At 47.2% G+C, this 20,705-nt stretch overlaps 2 protein-coding genes across 5 annotated transcripts; both read right to left on the bottom strand.

Annotated features, from left to right (window-relative positions):
- Positions 1–2,182: 2,182 nt before the first annotated feature.
- Positions 2,183–4,026, bottom strand: LOC120682641 (WAT1-related protein At1g68170-like). The gene is made up of 6 exons (XM_039964621.1): positions 3,781–4,026; positions 3,439–3,501; positions 3,224–3,343; positions 2,716–3,145; positions 2,459–2,610; positions 2,183–2,359 (listed from the first exon to the last, which is right to left on the bottom strand). Exons 1-6 carry the CDS (start codon positions 3,975–3,977, stop codon positions 2,200–2,202), a joined length of 1,122 nt encoding a protein of 373 aa, XP_039820555.1. The 5' UTR covers positions 3,978–4,026; the 3' UTR covers positions 2,183–2,199.
- Positions 4,027–4,894: 868 nt separating this feature from the next.
- Positions 4,895–20,587, bottom strand: LOC120682642 (fibrillin protein 5 homolog). 4 transcript variants are annotated; one of them, XR_005678508.1, is made up of 6 exons: positions 20,003–20,576; positions 6,529–6,651; positions 5,971–6,098; positions 5,791–5,835; positions 5,622–5,695; positions 4,895–5,441 (listed from the first exon to the last, which is right to left on the bottom strand). XR_005678508.1 is itself a non-coding variant. In XM_039964622.1 (6 exons), the coding sequence occupies exons 1-6, from the start codon at positions 20,366–20,368 to the stop codon at positions 5,357–5,359; spliced, it is 792 nt and encodes a 263-aa protein (XP_039820556.1). In that variant the 5' UTR covers positions 20,369–20,576; the 3' UTR covers positions 4,895–5,356. The 4 variants fall into 4 exon arrangements, 2 of the variants coding, with proteins under 2 accessions (XP_039820556.1, XP_039820557.1); XM_039964622.1 differs by having other exon boundaries at positions 5,971–6,069; XR_005678509.1 differs by having other exon boundaries at positions 5,971–6,683; positions 20,003–20,587.
- Between the last annotated feature and the right edge of the window lie 118 nt (positions 20,588–20,705).

Here is a 20,705-nt window from a genome sequence, read left to right as displayed (position 1 = left end):
TCCAGAGACGTTTCCTCTCCTCCTCATCATAAAAAAGGATCCAGCAGACCAAGAAGACGTCGGTGTTTTCTTTCGCGCTGCTCCTGATTTGCACGTGTCATCAGCAGGAAAAATAAATTGAAATTTTCGGCAGGGGGGTGAGCTGGGAAAATTGGGCATTTTAATTTTCTCGTGACACCAAACTGTTTACAAGAAATTCATATATATATATCTTGGACCGTGAAATTTTCTCGCAAAGCTACGAACAAATGACTATAAGTGAGTGGTGTCCCTAAAGTAATCTATACCTATTAATAAAGCGAGTAAAGTTTCCACCTAAATTTTTGGTTTAGTCCTTCTTGTGTCGTTGACATGTAGGCCTTAGTCCATCCCATATGCAAGTCGGACTAGCCTTTCGTCAATCGGAATCCTAATTGGAATCTAGACAAATCAATCAAAATCATAATCGGATCCTGGACAATCAATGTCTCGCATGATCACAACATGACCTGTACATGAAGAACGAGCACAAAGTTGATGATATTATTTTGTTGATGATGATGATATTGTGTAGATTTATTATATTACCGTAGCAACGCAGGGCACTATGCTAGTAAATATTAATGGCAGAAGTAGCGATAGCCTTGGTATTTTAGTTAACCAAATATTTTTTTGAAACATTTTGCGTCTCGAATTAGGAAAAGTAATCTATTATGCTAATAAGAAAGTATTAAAATAAATCACTACGTTCGCCGAGAGAATCTAGAAATTCTCGCGTTAATCTAAAAAAAAAGGATTTGCACTGTTCGCACCACAATTTGATAATTTTATAGAGTATGGAAGGAAACCGTTGATTTGATATCAAGAAAGGAAATGATCGGTCAAAGAAACTTTATTAGCAAGGACTCTACAATAAAGAAAGTAGAGTCAGTGTATCTTAATATTATCTTTTGTTTAGATAGCAAGTTTGTAGGGTACAACTAGTAGTCATTAAGACTAGGGTATAAATATGTACCCTGATCATTGTAAAATCTATCTCTCGAACAATACAATTTTTGGCGCATCGCCATCCTCTTTTCCAAGGTTTTATCACCGGCGGAACTTGTCACCTGACTCGCGAGACTGCATGGCTTCGATCTCTGGCAAAGGGTAAGCCCTAGGTTCTGTCGGCTCTGGCAATTGTATTAGCTACATTGGTGTTGTTTAAGGCTGGATTGCTTCGATCTCTTGGATTGCTCCGGTTTAGTTGATATATTTACCAAAAGAAAGATAGGTTGTGTTGTTATGCATGTTGATCACAACATTTGATTGATCATGCTGATTGGGAAGATAAGATCAATGTTAATGGTTCGTTTCTGATCGTAATTGCATGTTTTGTAGAAACTGTTGGTCAAACCGTTATTTTTTAGACCATGTCAACGTTGTAATCAACATTTAGTTTCCACCAAATGAAATCTGGTCCTACAAATAAGCTGTCTTAAAAAAAAATAAAAAACGTGCTGCTGATGACGCCCTGATTGAAGGATCGCTAAAGCACATGTTTTTTAGGGTAAATATATTTATTCATCTCCACTGTCAGATAGAAATGTATATCTATTAACCTTGAATCAGACAATATTTTTACAGATTGACAGTGGTCAAGTCTAAATAAATTTTGAGATGACCAACATTTTCTGTCACAATTTGGACAAGCAGTAACCGATCGGGCCAGCTTTACTTGCAGATTTCAATTTGGACTGCCACCCACCTAGCTAGTACACCACGTCAGCACTAGGAACCCATTGTGAAACTAGATCCCACATCCCAGCCTCCCTAGTAGAACTATTATATATTTATCAGAGCATAACGCAGCTGGCCGGCTGGCGGGATGCGCGGTCATGCGCCCGCGGCAGGCGATGTACCGGCGGTTGCCTCCTTTTGGGTCCACAAACAGAGATAAAACGTGCGCATGAGCCCGGCGGGGAGTGGAGCGCCGGCTTTCTCTCTCTTCTCTTTCCGGATTTAGTCTGCATATAGTCTACTATAATACTTGCTCTCAGAATTAAGAACCTGAATCGACAGTTTCTAAGCTGGTGGATCTAAATTGCAAAACAAGTTTAAGGCCGCTCATTCATTTCAGCCAATGATTTTTGGAACCGACTGCAAATTGGACGATTTTATAGATTTCAAACTTGCTGCGCGCACACAGTAAGTAAGTAGGCCGGCCGCAATCAAGTCTCGTCATTTTGTTTCCGCGTTGGCAGCATCATCTTGGGCAGCAGATTCCTCGCCCCGCTCTTCATCTTGGCGCAGAACACCCGCAGCTTTCTCCTGCGCTTCTCTGGCTTTGCCCCAGAGCACCATGTACAGCCCAGCCACGATCAGGACGGCGCCGAGCGCGCTGCAAAAATGGCAGCCACACCACACCACATCGCCCGTGAAAAAAAAACCGAAACCGATCCGAATGACCGGGGTGAGTGCGAGCGAGGGCACCACGTACATCCCGAGGTGCAGGGTCTCGTCGAGGAAGACGGAGCTGAGCACCGCGACGAAGACGATGATGAGCGGGCCGAACATGGCCACGTACAGGGGCCCCCGCTCCCGCAGGCACCACGACATCAGCGGGAACGCGAACCCGGACGCCACGATGCCCTGCAGCCAAGAACACGGGCGGGCACTTGCTGCAGATCGTCATGAATGAACACGGAAATCGCAGATCGATCGGTTGGTTCATCATCAATGCAGTGCTCTGCTCACCGCGTAGGCCGACGAGTAGAGCCTGACGTCGAGGCCGAGCCGCCAGTGCGCCGCGTCGCGGTGGAAGCAGAGCGCGAGCAGCGCGGACTGGGCGGCGCCGGCGAGGCACACCAGCGCGGCGATCGAGTAGTGGCACGGGAAGGCCTCCCCGACCCGGGCCTGGATGGAGAGCCAGACGGCGTAGCTGAAGCAGCTGGCGATGGCGAGGAACGAGCCCACGACGCGGGCGGCGGCCGACGTCGTCGCCTCCGTGCCCCGGGCGTCCAGGCCGTGGCCGCCGTGCCGGAGCCCGACCGCGCGCGCGAGCCCGTGCATGAACCCGACCTCGGGCCCCCTGTAGAAGGTGACCACCATCGCGCCGCCGAGGCCGACCAGCGTGCCCGCCAGCTTCGCCCGCCCGCTGGCCTTGCCGAGCTTCACGATCTCCTGCCTGTGGAACGCAGCCATGGCGGTGAGATCGATGCGTGAAATTGGAAGAACGATGTCTGAATGGCAGTTCATCAGTGACCTGGTCAAGATTGCAACGATGAAGGTGGACTGGGGCGTGAGGTTGCTGAGAGCTGTGACGATGGTCGTTGAGTTGGTCAGCTTCATGGCGAGCACGAGCAAGTTCTGGTTGATGGCAATTCTGCATGTGTGGCAACAAGATAGAGATAGGAGCATGACAAGCCATCCCCCAGCTTTCTTTACAAATACTTACTGATGACGACTGTTAGCGCTTACCCAAAAAGTCCACACAGGAACAACCCTAGCACCACCTTCATGGTCAGTGGTGGCCGTTTCTTCCTGCAGGAATTGAAGCACAAACGCTTTAGGAGACATTATAGTAAAAAAAGAAACAAAGTCTTAGTGAAAGTGATGAAAAACAAAGGCCATGATCAAATGTTTGTCTAGCTAGATTTTCTCTAGGAGGAAAAATGTGCAAATACTTGAAGGAATCAGATGCATGTTCTCTAGCTTTTTTTTTTAAAGATTGAGAAACGCAAATCAATTTCAGCAAAACTGTCGTCAGTACTACCAACAGGGCTACAAACATGCATCTGATGCATGTGTGTGTTTGCTCACCTCTCGACGAGGAAGGCGAGCGGGCAGAGGAAGGCGGAGGCGAACATGAGGCGGTAGGCGACGAGGACGCGCACGTCCATGCCGTCGTCCAGCGCGAGCTTGATGAAGATCTGCAGCGCTGAGAAGACGAACTCCACGGCCACCATCGCCACCGCCGGCTTCGCGCCGTCCACCACCCCGCCACCGCCGCTCCCCATGCCGCGCCGCGCCGCCGGCCGGCTCGAGCTCACCCGGCCTGCAGTTGCCTTTCTAATTCGTTCAACAACACGACGCGAGCAACCAGCAGATGGATATATATATATATATATATATATATGCGCGTCTACATATAGTACGAGTCGTCCTCGTCCTAGGAGATCCCACCCATTCCCAGCGGCGTTAGGCGCCATGCTCGCTGGGTTTTTTTTTCTTCCCTCTTTAGTTTCTCATCGGTGCTGTCGCCTTGGCGCGCCAAGGCATGTCGCCGGAACCGATGGGTGACGTCACCAGGACGGTCACCGTGGGCCTGGCGACGTCAGTGCTGCACTGCAATTTCTGTGCAATTTTTGTTACCGGATCCGGCAGCTCCGTGTTGTGCGACCTTGCTGGTGCTTCATTTCGCATCCACCAGTTCTGGGCTCCTGGCTCAGGAGATTATTGGACTTGCCATTCTTTATGCATATGTAGCGAGGCAGGAGCAACAAGAAACATCAAGTTCTAGGGGGTCTGACCAAGGGGAGCCACTTGGGTGCAATCAGCCCATCTATGCAATCGTGCAAGCAGCTATTGTGGTGCGTCAGATGGCCATCCAACGGTGTTGTGTCTTTTTACACATAAACCCTCCCACCACACCATCTAATTGGCAAAACAAATATACCAAAAACCCCTAGGAAAATTAATCCCGGCCAATCTCTCGTAATCCCTGCCTATCCCGCTGATCGCTGAATCATCGCGATATCTGGACGTCCTCGTTTCAAGTGGAGAAGCCGCCGTCCTCCGAACTCGTCGTAGAGGCCGGCGCGCGGCCACCGGCAACTACCATCTAGCCGGCGCACGGGCACCGGCCACTACCATCTCGCCGACGGCCACCGGGCACTGCCATCTTGCCGACGGAAATCGACGCCGCGACACATCGTACCAAAAACGTACTTGATTAATGTGTGTTTTCGAGCTGTACACTCATTACATTGTGTGTTGCAAGGAAGAATGGTTCTATTGTTTTTTCTGCGATGTTACAAGGAAGAATACTTGAACTAGGGTGTAGGAGTATAGGATTGACAAAGAAGAGGAAACAATTTATCCAGCAGCTGTACTGTCTGCCTCCTGTAAGGCTGACCATTTCGCAAGTCTCTATGTAGAGGAACATAGAAGATGCCCAGCTTGCACAACTGTTTCTCAGAGAACGGATGGATATGCTGTTCTATTCTCATCAAAATTCGGCAAGAACGTTGTGCAGCCTCTGACTTCTGCACTGAGCTGGTAATAACCATGTGTGTGTGTGTGTGTGTGCCGCCGTAGGATGTGCAGGCAGTAATCCTCTAGGAAGTGCCATGCTCCTTGTCAGAAAGTTACGAATAAGCGTCGCTGGTTTGTTATATTAAACCTCTGATGGATGAGCTCTCTCTAGAACAAAGATGTTTTCCTTGTCGTCTCTTCCGATCCGCAAGGTTTCGTCGACATATCTATTCAAAATTTGAGGAAGACAATGTATGGAAATTTGTTACCTCTGCCGTCATTGACTTGCTACTGGAAATTATCTTGATCACTGATCGATTGACTGATTGAACAACTAGAAGTACATTAAACAAAGAAGAAGTTACTAAGCCGGTCGACAATATTTTTTTTTGTGTGAAAAAGGATACGTTATCTCTAGCCAACCCTCTGGGTTGAATATGGCCAGGAGCATGTCGTAGTTCTTCTGAAATATATTCATTAGCTGCACATCCAAATGTGACAATCAATCTAGACGCATTGGCATTTGAATGGGATTCATGCTCTGGAAATAAAGAGAAGGCCAGTATAAATTTTTACCTGTTCTGGGGTGATAGTTGAACTCTCAAGTTTGATATCCACTCTCTGAAACAAGAAGCTACAAGTTGTGAGGAAGTTACAGGCTTGTAGCAATCAGGATCAGCAACAGGACAGTGATACTACAATATATATAATCTCTAACCAAAATCAGGATAATCAACAGCAGAAAGAAGCCCATACCGTTTTACTAGTGACACTGTACGAAGCTTCGACAGTGAGCTTCCCCGACAATATCTTCAGTGCTCTCGCGCTGAATTTTATCACATTTACCGCCTTTTCCTTTTGGGTGTAGAGAAGTGACGCTAAATCTCCATTTATTTCAAGTGATAGCAAAAATCAAAACTTACTTGGTTTGCAATTAGAATCTCCTTGAATAACCCAAATGCAATTTGCATGTATAGTCTAGGTAACTCTCAGTTAAGATACAATTATTTGGATGTTGGAATGTTACTACCTATTCCAAATGCTATGATATGCAATGCAGCGTGCAGGATCTATGCTACTATATTTAAATTTAAATATTAAAAAAGGCTACCTAATCAAGGTACTCCCTCCGTTTTTTTAATGTATGAAGACATATATTTAAAAAAAGGGATGGAGTATAAAAGTTGAGCTGATCAAATGGTAACCCACAGCCAATCAGGGTGATCATAACAAAGTAGCACGTCATAGATATACTACACATAATTACAGAACTGTCAGCGTGACGATTCCACAGGTACGGTAGCCTTGACTGACCTCTTTGACGTCAATTATCTGGAGGAAGTCCCCTAGGCTGATGAAATCCCTGAGCCCCAGCTTGGTCCTCTTCTTCCCCAGGATGGAGATGGTGCTGTAGATGAGCTTCCAGCACCCGTCCACCTTCACACCACCCAAACACAACTGAAGTGCATCTAGGCCCATAGATGTTAATGGTAAGTTTCGGTGATTAATGACAACCGTATGCGGCTAACGTGTGTTTTGAAGGAAAAATTAATGATTGATTTAGTCCCATATGAAATGTGAAAAGAGACCCATCAATTCGTTACAATCAAGCGTGCCAAGGACTCAATTTCAAAGATTAAGGACCTTTCTAGTCTCAAGTGTCACAAGGAGATGAAGGACACTTGATTTAGATAGGGTTTATAGTTTTTAGTTCTTGACCGTACTATTAAGAGGGGTTCATGAGTTAGTAGCTTGATCAAACTTGAGTTGGCCTTAGAAAATCTTGCACACTCGCTCAAAAACAGCTCAAGATAAGTTAATAGAAGTTAACACAACACTTGGAAGAAGAAACAATCGAAGTTACATTGAAATCCAAGTCAATTCAGCTGAAAACCAGGAAAAACAGCAGCACCGGTTGAACCGGTGCCCTAGCGTCGGAGCATCCGATGCTTGGCGGAAGGACCGATGCCCTGTCGGTCTATCTTCTCTGGATGAAGGCAGAAATCAAGTCTAGCACCGGTTGAACCGATGGTCAGAAAAGTAAGCACCGGTGTAATGGAAGTTCTTTGTTCCAGAGAGCATGTTTTGGTGGACTTCAACTTGTCTTCAGCACCGGTTGAACCGACGCCTCGGAATCAAAGCACCGGTGCATTAGAAGTCCTATGTTCCAGAGAGCTTGTTTGAATTGATCAGTGAAACTCTTCAGCACCGGTTGAACCGATGCCCCTACGGAGCATGCACCGGTGCATTGAAGCAAGCCTGGACACTGTGTCAGAACCCCAACGGCTACAATTTGGACACAGAGAGACCGGTTGAACCGACGTCTCAAAACTGACATCCATCGGTTCTTCCGGTGCTCACGGTTTTTCTGCAGTGGACCTCCAACGGCTATGTAACTTCTTCCACTCTATATAAGGGCACCCCATGGCTCATTTCAGTTGCCTTTTGACACCCTGAATACTTGAGGCCACCCTTGAGAAAAAGAGAAAGTGCTTTGAGCAAACAAGAGAAGATCTAGCATTTTGTTTGTGCTTCAACCTTGAAGAATCCATCCTTTCCAAGTGTAGCAAGTGTGCTTGAGCTAGGGCCAACTGAGTGTAGGTCAAGTGAAGGCTTAGGAGCTTGTTACTCTTGGTGTTTGACGGCACCTAGCCGTTCTTGGTGATCGGGAGGTTCTTGGTGAGCTCTTGGTGTTTGTGGGAGCCCCAAGACAAGAAGATTGTATACGGTGTGAAGCTCGCCGTTCCGGAGATGGAGAAAGAGCATTCTTAGTGATCACTTGCTTCTTGGTGGAGCAAGGGAGCTATACCCTTGTGTGGGTTCTCCAACGTGGATTAGGGGGGAGCGTCAACTCCTCGAGACCACGGGAAAAAAATCCGGTTGTCTCGTGTCTTCTACTTTTACTTCAAGCATTTAATTCCGTTTGTTGTTTTTCTTGCTTGTAGTTTGACTAGGACAACTTGCTTGTTAGCGTGAGCTCTTACTTAGGATTTGATCTTGCTAGTGTGCATCCATCTAGGCAAAATGATCATGATAGTGTGTTTACCTACCTAAGGACCCTTTACTAGCGTGCTCTAGTGACTAAGTTTCGAATTTATAGATTGGGCAATACTAGTCTAGGTTAAGGACTAGTTAGAAATTCAAAAAAGTCCCAATTCAACCCCCCCTTCTTGGGCCACGTTCCTTTCAATTGGTATCAGAGCTAGGGCTCTCTTTGTAGGCTTAAAATCCTAGAGAATGGCCGGGGGAAGTGGTGGTCCACCCAAGCTCGATGGGAAAAACTATGCTTATTGGAATGCTCGCATGGCGGGTTACCTTGAGGCTATAAATCCCATCGCTTGGGCGGTCACGGAAAAACCTATTGTTGGTCCGTGGAATGAGGATCAAGTCAAATATGGTGCTAGAGCTAAGAATGCTTTATTTGATGCTCTTAGTGAGGAGATCTTTGCTCGTGTTCATAGCAAGAAGACCTCTCATGAAATTTGGGAAGCACTTGAAGCTATCTATGTTGGTTCTAAAAAGCTTCGTGAAGAAAAATATCAAGTGCTTAAGGAAAAACTTAATGAATTCAAAATGATTCCAAATGAGTTGGTTGAACAAATGTTTGCTCGATTAAATGTGCTTATTGAGGACATTAACGCTCTTGAAAATTCTCCTTTGTCTAACAGTGACATCATACGGAAGATTCTACATTGTCTACACAAGCCCAAGTACAACATCGTCACCTCATTGCTCTATGAGAAGGATCTTGAAACGCTTGAAGTGAGTGATGTTGTTGGGAAAATTCGATCTCATGAGATGTTCCTCTTGGGAGAAGTTGATCCACCGCAAGACAAGAGAGATCTTGCACTCAAAGCTAAGAGTGATCACAAGTCCAAGAAAAAGAACAAGTGCAAAGTTCCATCACCAAGCTCAAGCGAAGATGAAGCTAACGAAGATTCAAGTGATGAAGATGGTGATGTTGAGCTAGCACTTCTCATGAGAAAGACCTCCAAGATGATGTCAAGGTTGAACAAGAAAGGGTACAACTATGACCCCAAGAAAAACAAGTTTCGTACCCGGAAGAGCAAAGACAATGTCAAGAAAGTTTGTTACAATTGTGGCAAATATGGTCATCTCTCATATGATTGTCCGGAGCCTTCAAAGCTCAACAAGAAACAAGAAGATGGTGACAATCAATACAAGACTTCAAAGAAAAGTCATGAGAAGAAGGACCACAAGAAGAAAGAGTCTTTCACAAGAAAAGAGAAAGTCAAGGCTTTCCTTGGAGAATGGATCACGGATGGTGAATCCTCAAATGATGACTCAAGTGATGAAGAATCAAATAAAAAGATTGTGGGGATTGCCATGCATAATGATGAAGATGATGGTGATGAGGCACCTCTACCTCCACCACCCATGTGCTTCATGGCAAGAGGTAACTCCAAGGTGAGTGATAATGATGACTCCTCTAGTGATGAAAGTGAACATTGCTTATCTCCTATTGAGGTGCAAAACATCCTAGAAGAGTACCAACAAGTGATCAAGAAGTACAAATCAAAATGTAAAGTTCTTGAAATTGAATATGCCAAGCTTAAGGCCTCAAATAATGAGTTAATTGTTAGGCACAATGAGATAATAGAAACTCATGATACAAGCATTGTTCAGAGCAAACAACTTAGAGAGGAGCATGACAAGCTACTTGTTAAGCATGATGAATTAAATGTTAAATATGAGGAAGTAGTTGTGCTTAACAAGTCACTTACTTCATGCAACAAAAAGCTTAAGCTTGATTATGCTAATTTAAATATGAAGTATCAAGAACTTGACCTTGCCTTTGATGCTTTGGATGAAGAACTAAAAGAAACTCAAACAAAAGTCATCAAAGTCAATATAGCTACTTCTTGTGATGATCTTGTGAAGTTGCCTCACCCTACTACTTGTCATCATGCTTCTCCTTCTTGTTCAAAGACTAACCATGATAGGGAGAAACAACTTGAGGAGGAACTTGAAAGCATGAGCAAATGCATGTTCAATGTGACGAGAGGAGAATACTTGCATAAGGAAATTCTCTTCCACAATGCAAGGCACTATGGGACAAATGGACTTGGATCATTTCCCAACCCTCCGGAAAATTGTCCCAAGTCGCCGGAGCTCATGGCATGCTTCAACAAGGAAGTTGGCTCATATTGTCAACATTGTCAAGTCACCGGGCATCACACAAGGGAGTGACCAATTCCTACACGTCCACCTCCTACCTTGCCTCCTAATTACAAGTCTCAATTCAATGAAAATCATTTCTTGTTAAGCAAGCTTAAAAGTGGCAAGGTTAAGGCAAAGTTTATTGGCACTCAAATTAAGGGAAAGCTACCACGCCAACTATGGGTTCCTAAAGCTTTAGTAACTCATGTCAAAGGACCCAAACTTGCATGGGTTCCCAAACCTCAAAAGTGATTCACTTGTGTGTAGGTGAACTACAAAGCCGGTGGCAAGCATTGGGTGCTTGATAGCGGATGTACACAACACATGACCGGCTATGTAAAGATGTTCACCTCACTAGATGAAGATGTGGGTGATTATGAACATGTCACCTTTGGTGACAACTCAAAAGGAAAAGTGGTAGGTTTGGGTAAGGTAGCCATAACCAAGGATCTCTCTATCTCTAATGTGTTGCTTGTTGAGTCGGTTAGTTTTAATTTGTTATCTATTGCTCAACTTTGTGATTTAGGACTAATATGCACCTTTAGTGATAGTGAGGTTGTAGTGACAAACAAGGAGGACAAGAGCTTAATATTTAAAGGATTTCGACATGGTAACATCTACCTTGTTGACTTCTCATCTAATGATGCAAGCTTGGCGACATGTCTCTTCTCCAAGAACTCCATGGGTTGGCTTTGACATCGCCGCATTGCTCATATTGGCATGAGTCAACTCAAGAAGGCCTTCAAACGAGGTATGGTGGTTGGTGTTAAAAATGTTACATTTGACAAAAACAAATTGTGTAGTGCTTGTCAAGCCGGGAAGCAATTTGCATCATCACATCCCATGAAAGCTTATTTGTCAACATCAAGAAGCTTGGAGCTACTACATATGGATCTCTTTGGGCCAACCACCTACAAAAGTCTTGGCGGTAATCTCTATTGTCTTGTAATTGTTGATGATTATTCTAGATATACTTGGACTTTCATTTTAGAGGACAAGAGCAAGACTATGAGGATCTTCAAGATTTTTGTCAAGCAAGCTCAAAATGAATTTGAGTCTAGTGTTGTGAAGGTCCGGAGTGACAATGGCACGGAGTTTAGAAACACTCAAGTAGAAGAGCTTTGCAACGACTTGGGGATCAAGCATGAGTTTTCATCAACATACACACCCCAACAAAATGGAGTGGTGGAGAGGAAGAACAAGACATTGATCACTCTTGCAAGAGCAATGTTGGATGACTATGGCATCTCACAAAGATTTTGGGCGGAAGCCATCAACAACGCATGCCATGCATCCAACCGAGTTTATCTTCACCGCTTCTTGGGAAGACACCCTATGAGCTTCTCATTGGGAGGAAGCCCAACATCTCCTACTTCCGGGTGTTTGGTTGCAAATGCTACATCTTCAAGAAAAGGAAGCACCTAGGCAAGTTTGAAAGTAGATGTGATGTTGGCTTTCTTATTGGTTATTCATCAAACTCCAAAGCATATCGAGTATTCAATAGTGCTACAAGCAAAATTGAATAAACTTGTGATGTGGAGTTTGATGAGACTAATGGCTCCCAAGGGGAAGTTTTCTTTTGTGATGATGTAGGTGATGAACCACTTCGAAAAGTCATGAAGAACATCGCTATTGGGCAAGTCAAGCCAAAGGAGGAAGTAGAAGAGCTACAAGCCTCATCCACTCAAGTGGAAGTCACTTCCAAGGATGACTCAAAGGATGAAGACAAGCCTACATCATCACATCACCATGATGAGTCATTCGATAAAGAAGATAATGCCTCACCTCCTTTCCAAGATGCCCAAGATGAACAAGTGGTTGAAGAACATCTTCCATTTGATGACACGCACATCACAAGTGAACAAGCCCAAACTCAAGATCAAGATGACGAATCACTAGAAGAATCAACGTCTCAAGCACAAGAGAGGCATACAAGAACTTCAAGGAATCATCCCATTGACTTGGTCATGGGTAACCCCTCTAGTGGAGTAAGAACTCGAAGACGTCAATATGCCTCTTTCTGTAAACATTACTCGTTTGTTTCTTGCTTGGAACCCACAAATATAGATGAAGCTCTTGAGGACACGGATTGGGTGATAGCCATGCAAGAAGAGCTCAATAACTTCACCCGCAATGAAGTTTGGGTTCTTGAAGAACGTCCTCAAGACAAGAATATCATTGGTACTAAGTGGGTCTTCCACAACAAACAAGATGAGCATGGTGTAGTGATTCGCAATAAGGCAAGACTTGTGGCAAAGGGCTTTGCACAAGTTGAAGGGTTGGACTTTGGTGAAACATTTGCCCCCGTTGCAAGACTAGAAGCCATTCGTATCCTTTTAGCGTACGCTTCACATCATAACATGAAACTCTTTCAAATGGATGTGAAGAGTGCGTTCTTAAATGGCTTGATTAATGAATTAGTGTTTGTTGAACAATCTCCTGGGTTTGAGGACCCTAGATATCCTAATCATGTTTATAGGTTGCACAAGGTGCTCTACGGGCTCAAGCAAGCGCCAAGGGCTTGGTATGAACGCCTTCGTGACTTCCTTATCAACAAGGGCTTCAAGATCAGGAGGGTGGATACAACTCTATTCACAAAAATCATCAATGAAGAGCTATTTGTATGTCAAATTTATGTTGATGATATCATTTTTGGTTCAACTAACCCCACTCTTTGCAAAGAATTTGGAGAAATAATGGCTATGGAATTTGAGATGTCCATGATCGGTGAGCTCAACTTCTTCCTTGGGTTTCAAATCAAGCAATTGAAGGAAGGGACTTTCATCCATCAAGAAAAGTATACAAAGGATATTCTCAAGAAATTCAAGATGGATGATTGCAAGCCGATCAAGACTCCAATGCCAACTAATGGACATCTTGACTTTGATGAGGGAGGTAAATCGGTTGACCAAACTCTCTATCGTTCTATGATTGGGTCACTTCTTTACCTAACCGCATCTAGGCCCGATATCATGTTTAGCGTATGCATGTGTGCCCGTTTTCAAGCTAATCCTAAGGAATCACACATTAGTGCCGTTAAAGAGGATCCTTAGATATCTCAAGCATACGCCTAGCATAGGCTTGTGGTACCCCAAAAGCGCTAGTTTTACACTTTTGGGATACTCGGATTCGGACTTTGCCGGATGCCGTGTGGATCGCAAGAGTACATCCGGTGGGTGCCACTTGCTAGGGCGTTCCTTAGTCTCTTGGTCGTCAAAAAAACAAAATTCCGTGGCCTTGTCAACCGCGGAGGCGGAATACATTGCCGCCGGGGCTTGTTGTGCTCAAATCCTCTACATGAAGCAAAGCCTCTTGGACTATGGTGTAGTATTAGATAGGATCCCGCTCCTTTGTGATAACGAGAGTGCCGTTAAAATTGCTAATAACCCGGTTCAACACTCTTGCACCAAGCACATAGATATTCGCCATCACTTTCTAAGAAATCATGTGGCAAGGAATGATATACTACTTTGTGGTGTTCGTTCCGAAGATCAATTGGCGGATATCTTCACTAAACCTCTAGATGAAAGCACCTTTTGTAGGTTGCGAAGTGAGCTTAACGTTTTAGATGCTTCTAACGTCATATAATTGCCTTGTCATATAGATGCATTTCATTTGTACATGTGCTAGGGGCTTGTCTAACCTTGTCAAGATAGTGATGAACTTGGGTCTTGCATGAGCCGGTGGTCTTGGTTTCGCTCATGGCATGAAGAATTGTTCATCATGAAGAAGCTTGCCGAGGGTTCAAACTTGACAAGATAGATTTAAATTTTTGCAAAGCATGTGCTTGTCATATAGAATGCATCCATGTTTAATTTCTCGCTTTGCATTGTCATTGCATTACGTTAGTAGCATCACAAGGGAGCAAATCACACTTCGAGAAAGATATTCATACTAAATATGATATATCATCTCCACAAGAGTGATAAGATCAATTTTTGTGCTTTCATGCCTATTGAGCCACGTCCTATCGAACTTAAAGTTTCAATCTCTAAGTTCATAGGCAAAGTGGCTCATACATTTGGTTTTTGTGTTTAAACCTCGCTTGGTTCTTAATTTGCTTATGTCTTTGTAAAAGCTTGCGAGCACTTAGTATGAGTGTTTGAGGGGTGAGGTTGTCTCTCGAAAATTGTCCAAATTGAGTGTTTAAGGCTTTGGTTTTGAAAATTTTGGATCAGAAGTAAAGTTTGTAGTTCAGCAGAAATTTTCCTTAACCACCGGTTAAACCGACGCCTGGTTTTCCTCTGCATCGGTTCAACCGGTGCTTAAAGTCTTCGTGGCTCGGTTTCTGCATTGCCTCTGGAACAACCTCCTACATTTTCACCGATGGCCATCGGTGCTTCCGATGCATGGCGGATGAACCGACGCTTCAGCATCGGTTCAACCGGTGCTACTGCGTGGAGTAAATGGCCCTTGCATAGCCTCTGGACCTTACTCCTGCCGATGCACCGACGCCCGTCGGATGTTCCGGTGCCTCAGTGGCGGATCTTCCGGTGCCCCTGTTGACCACGTTTCATTTTCGTTCAGATCCAGTCAACGTTGCTCCGATGGTTACACCGACTCTATTTCTCAGAACCATCGGACCTTCCGGTGCTAAGGGTTGGCGGGCCCGCTCGTTCTGTTTTCTCTTAACTCTTCCGCGGGCCCCACGCGTTAGTTTCACACAACAGTTTTCTTCCTCCTCGCGAAATCGCCGCCGCCCCTGTACCCGCTCCGCTGCCGCCACTCCTGCGTCGCCCCTCCGCTGCCGCACGCGCGCCGCTCCTGCTCCACTACGCCAGCGCCCGCGCACGCGCCACGCTGCGCCGCCCTGCGCCGCCCGCTCCGCGCGCCGCCGCCGACCACGATCCCCAGCGCCGCCGCAGCACCTTCCCCTCCTCCGCACGCACGCTCCTCTACTCCTCTGCCCTCCTCGTGCCAAAGCCAGGGATCTTTTCCCTTCCTCTACACCCTTTGCTCAGGCGCCCTCAAGGTGTTCGAGAAATTGCCTCTTAGGTTTTTTCTTCGCTTTCTTCCCTGATCTGCAAGGGTATGGACTTTACACTCCTTGGCAAAGTGAAATTCCATCAATACATCATCCTTTGCACACATGCACATATACGCACACACTCTTTCTTGATCCTGCAAATCCCTTAGCGTGGTTTTTTCGACGAATATCCACTAGAATTCATGTTTTAGGCTCATATCCTACCATACTACTTCTATGACAGATGGCAGGAGACAAGAAGGGCAAGGGAAAGATGGTTGTGCAGAAGAAGAATAAGCGCACCCGTGAGGACCGCGAGCGAGAGCAAGCTGAGGCAGTTGCAGATGCAGCCGATAGGCAGGGATCGCTCAGGATCAGGGATCCTCAGGTTCAGGGGGAGCCACAGCAGCAGTTACGTCGCTCAGGACGTACTCAGACAGCTCAGACCTCACCTAAGTCCCGCTCACGTCCACGGACTAGAGGTGGTGGCACTCAGAGGGGAGCAGGTCATGCTCAGCAGCAGCACACCGACAGTCACACTCAGACAGGAGGTCAGGACAGTGGTGAGGAGCTGCCCGAGGTTGAGTTGTTTGATCTCAGGGGTATTTCAGGACCTAGGGTCAAGAGACTGAGATATGTCACCCCGGAGCAGTGGTTTCCCGAGCAGAGAGACATTGGAGTTGATCGTCGCTTTTACACTCTGCTCCAGGAGTCTTTTTACCACACCTACTGCCAGTTGGACATCAAGATTAGTGAGCACAAGATGCTCTACTGGGTGGCTATGCGTGTAGCAGCAGGTGGGACTCCAGTGCTTCCTCTCTTTGAGAGATATGTTGGATTGCCTGCTCTACTCAGTGAGAGGTCCAGGTACATTCGAGAGTGGGTTCGAGTCTTCTACGCCACTCTGTTTATTGAGGAGGACCGGCAGTTTATTGACTTCATGTTCCAGGAGAGGCACTATCGTTTGACCCAAGCACGACTGGCTACCTTTCTTGGAGTTCAGATTGCCGAGGAGCCACACTTCGTACACTATCAGGCCTATGGCAGCACGGTACCTCCTCGTCGTCCTCATGAGTCTCATGTTCCATCTGACGAGGAGATCAGTGTTCTCTTTCAGCAGCCCTTCCTGCCTGGCACACCGAGGACTCCGGACAGGCTGACTCCCATGGCGCACTCTATCCACCTAGCTCTTAGGAAGAGTCTGTTGTTCCGGATTGGATACAACGAGGGGATTACAGCTCTGCAGCAGTGGTTCTTATTGTATATCATGACAGGACGAGACTTTGACCTCGTTGACTTCTTTATCTGCGAGCTTGAGGACGTGATTCTAGATGGGATGACAGTTCACCGTCGTCATCCGTTTGCTCATTGGATCTGTTGGATTCTGGCTCAGCTAAGTCAGAATGAGCATATGGATGAGCTGGAGCACTCGAGGACGCACTTCAGTTTTTACTCACCTGCTACTCCTCGAGACGGTCGTCGTGGCTCGAGAGGACAGCGCCGAGCTCAGCGGGTTCTTGATGAGGGTGTCTTGGCTGAGGGCAGAATTGCAGACGATCCGACAGCAGCCGAGGACGCTTCACTAGCAGCAGCAGAGGCCCAGCTCCCACACTACCTGATCACAGACTCGGAGGACTCGGAGGATGACGAGGATTTCATTCCTACTGTTACCATCCCTCGAGGAGCTCATGATGATGAGGCAGGATCCTCTGGTGCAGCACGAGCCCCTGCTCCTCCGGTCACCACTACTCAGGTCACTCAGCCCGATGCACTTGCTGCCATTCTTACTCGGCTCTCAGATCAGCAGGACAGATTTGCTGCAGCTCAGCTGAGCATGCAAGCCGAGCAGGCTCGTCAGCAGGAGGCCCAGACACTTGTTCTTGAGGGCATTCGGCAGCAACAGGAGGCCATGAGGTTATAGCTACAGCAGCAATCCCAGATTCAGCAGCAGATGTTCACTTTCTTCTCGGGATGCTTCGGTCAGCTGTACCGTCACACTGGACTGCCTGAGCCTCAGCTCCCTACACCCCAGCAGCTCCAGTTCGACCCCACTGCTCCTCCTCCACCTGCTGGCGGCTTTGTGCAGACACCCTTGTCATCTTTTCCGATGTCACCACTTCTTCAGACCGGGTTGTTTGCCAGTCCTGTCCCTACTGCTGCTCCAGCCCCTGCTCCACAGCCTAGTGTTTGGACTGCCGAGCAGCGTGCAGAGTTTCATAGACAGCAGCAGGTCCTACACCAGCTCCAGCACCCCTCGGCTCAGTCACTCACGTTCGAGTCACCTTCACAGCCTGAGGTGCTCCGTCCGTCCGTCGTGCGCCCCACTCAGCCAGACCTGACTCCCGTCACGTCTGCTCCTCCGACGGACTCCACGATCGTCGCCGCGCTAGCTTCTACCGCTACTCCAGCTATTTCTGCTGCTCCGACGATTCCGGTCGAGCAGAAGTCTTCTTCGGTCGACGACGACTGGACGGACGACGACGCCGACGACTCCGCCGCTCAGTTTTCCACCGGACCCAGCCGGAAGACCCCGCCTTCTCCAGCTCAGGATTAGATCGCCTTCCTTTTTAGTGCTTTGTTGCCAAAGGGGGAGATAGATAGGGGGAGTAGAGATAGGGGGAGCTTGGTGGTTTGTGGCGTGATTGGATCTTCATGGATTTTGTGTATGGACATGTTATTTGGATTTTGTGTATGCTCTGTGTTGACATGTCCCTACATGTGCTTTATTTCAAGTAATGCATGCTTGTTTATCGCTTTCAATTTCATATCTTGTGTATCTCTACTTTGTGTTGTCATCAATCACCAAAAAGAGGGAGATTGAAGTGCATCTAGGCCCATAGATGTTAATGGTAAGTTTCGGTGATTAATGACAACCGTATGCGACTAACGTGTGTTTTGAAGGAAAAATTAATGATTGATTTAGTCCCATATGAAATGTGAAAAGAGACCCCTCAATTCGTTACAATCAAGCGTGCCAATGACTCAATTTCAAAGATTAAGGACCTTTCTAGTCTCAAGTGTCACAAGGAGATGAAGGACACTTGATTTAGATAGGGTTTATAGTTTTTAGTTCTTGACCGTACTATTAAGAGGGGTTCATGAGTTAGTAGCTTGATCAAACTTGAGTTGGCCTTAGAAAATCTTGCACACTCGCTCAAAAACAGCTCAAGATAAGTTAATAGAAGTTAACACAACACTTGGAAGAAGAAACAATCGAAGTTACATTGAAATCCAAGTCAATTCAGCTGAAAACTAGGAAAAACAGCAGCACCGGTTGAACCGGTGCCCTAGCGTCGGAGCATCCGATGCTTGGCGGAAGGACCGATGCCCTGTCGGTCTATCTTCTCTGGATGAAGGCAGAAATCAAGTCTAGCACCGGTTGAACCGATGGTCAGAAAAGTAAGCACCGGTGTAATGGAAGTTCTTTGTTCCAGAGAGCATGTTTTGGTGGACTTCAACTTGTCTTCAGCACCGGTTGAACCGACTCCTCGGAATCAAAGTACCGGTGCATTAGAAGTCCTATGTTCCAAAGAGCTTGTTTGAATTGATCAGTGAAGAGGCACCGGTTGAACCGATACCCCTACGGAGCATGCACCGGTGCATTGAAGCAAGCCTGGACACTGTGTCAGAACCCCAACGGCTACAATTTGGACACAGAGAGACCGGTTGAACCGACGCCTCAAAACTGACATCCATCGGTTCTTCCGGTGCTCACGGTTTTTCTGCAGTGGACCTCCAACGGCTATGTAACTTCTTCCACTCTATATAAGGGCACCCCATGGCTCATTTCAGTTGCCTTTTGACACCCTGAATACTTGAGGCCACCCTTGAGAAGAAGAGAAAGTGCTTTGAGCAAACAAGAGAAGATCTAGCATTTTGTTTGTGCTTCAACCTTGAAGAATCCATCCTTTGCAAGTGTAGCAAGTGTGCTTGAGCTAGGGCCAACTGAGTGTAGGTCAAGTGAAGGCTTAGGAGCTTGTTACTCTTGGTGTTTGACGGCACCTAGCCGGTCTTGGTGATCGGGAGGTTCTTGGTGAGCTCTTGGTGTTTGTGGGAGCCCCAAGACAAGAAGATTGTATACGGTGTGAAGCTCGCCGTTCCGGAGATGGAGAAAGAGCATTCTTAGTGATCACTTACTTCTTGGTGGAGCAAGGGAGCTATACCCTTGTGTGGGTGCTCCAACGTGGATTAGGGGGAGCGTCAACTCCTCGAGACCACGGGAAAAAAATCCGGTTGTCTCGTGTCTTCTACTTTTACTTCAAGCATTTAATTCTGTTTGTTGTTTTTCTTGCTTGTAGTTTGACTAGGACAACTTGCTTGTTAGCGTGAGCTCTTAATTAGGATTTGATCTTGCTAGTGTGCATCCATCTAGGCAAAATGATCATGATAGTGTGTTTACCTATCTAAGGACCCTTTGCTAGCGTGCTCTAGTGACTAGGTTTCGAATTTATTGATTGGGCAATACTAGTCTAGGTTAAGGACTAATTAGAAATTCGAAAAAGTCACAATTCAACCCCCTTATTGGCCACGTTCCTTTCAACAACCCAACGTAAGAGACCCAAGACGCGATCAGCATCCCAGAGTTCAAATGCTATGATATGCAGCTCATCACAAGTGCTCCGGTTCACGTCCGGTTCATACCTTCTCCCGCAGCTCGGCGGTGGGCTCCGGCGTGGGATTCCGGGCCTCGAGCAGCTCCACCAAGCGGTGGACCTCCGACCGCTGGGCGGACGTCGTCCCGAATATCCCTCTGTCCACGCCTTCCAGAGCTTGGCGCAGCGCGGCCTTGGCATCGCCCGCGCTCCCGTGCCCGGAGGCTCCCGCGAGGGACACGCTGCTCTGCTCGGGAGGCGCGGCCGCCCTCACGGCGCGCGATCCCCGGCGCCGGCGCGCGTGAGAGAGGGCGCAATGCGAGATGGCGCCTCCTCCCCCTCCTCTCCGGCTCGTCGTCGCCGCCGTTGCGCGGTGATGGCAGTGCGCCGGCGGGACGAGGACGGTGGCTGCCATGGCGGGAGCCGACGAGGCTGGGTCGGCCGGCCGGCCGGATGCCTAGAGGGCGCGGTGAAGGCGGCGGCAGGGCGACCTCAGCTCCATGCTCTTCTGCTGGTCCTGGCCGCAGCTCCCGCACGCGCGCGCCCGTGCGTGCGGGGGAGGGTGGAGGCGCTATTGCGCTAATACGTGGGTGAGAGGTGGCCGGCCTCTGTGCTGCACAGCTCTGGCCACACCCGCGAGGATAACGTTGTGGCCGGGCACGAGAAGGCAGCGAGGCACAGCAGCTGCAGCTGGCCAATCACACACTTGCGCAGCTCTTCCTTCCTGCCCGCGACACTCGTCAGGAAGAGAT

The sequence above is a fragment of the Panicum virgatum genome, chromosome 7N (assembly GCF_016808335.1).
Source record: "Panicum virgatum strain AP13 chromosome 7N, P.virgatum_v5, whole genome shotgun sequence".
NCBI lineage: Eukaryota > Viridiplantae > Streptophyta > Magnoliopsida > Poales > Poaceae > Panicum > Panicum virgatum.
The sequence above is the reverse complement of the archived record's forward strand: the minus strand, read 5'-3'. Positions and strand labels throughout refer to the sequence as shown.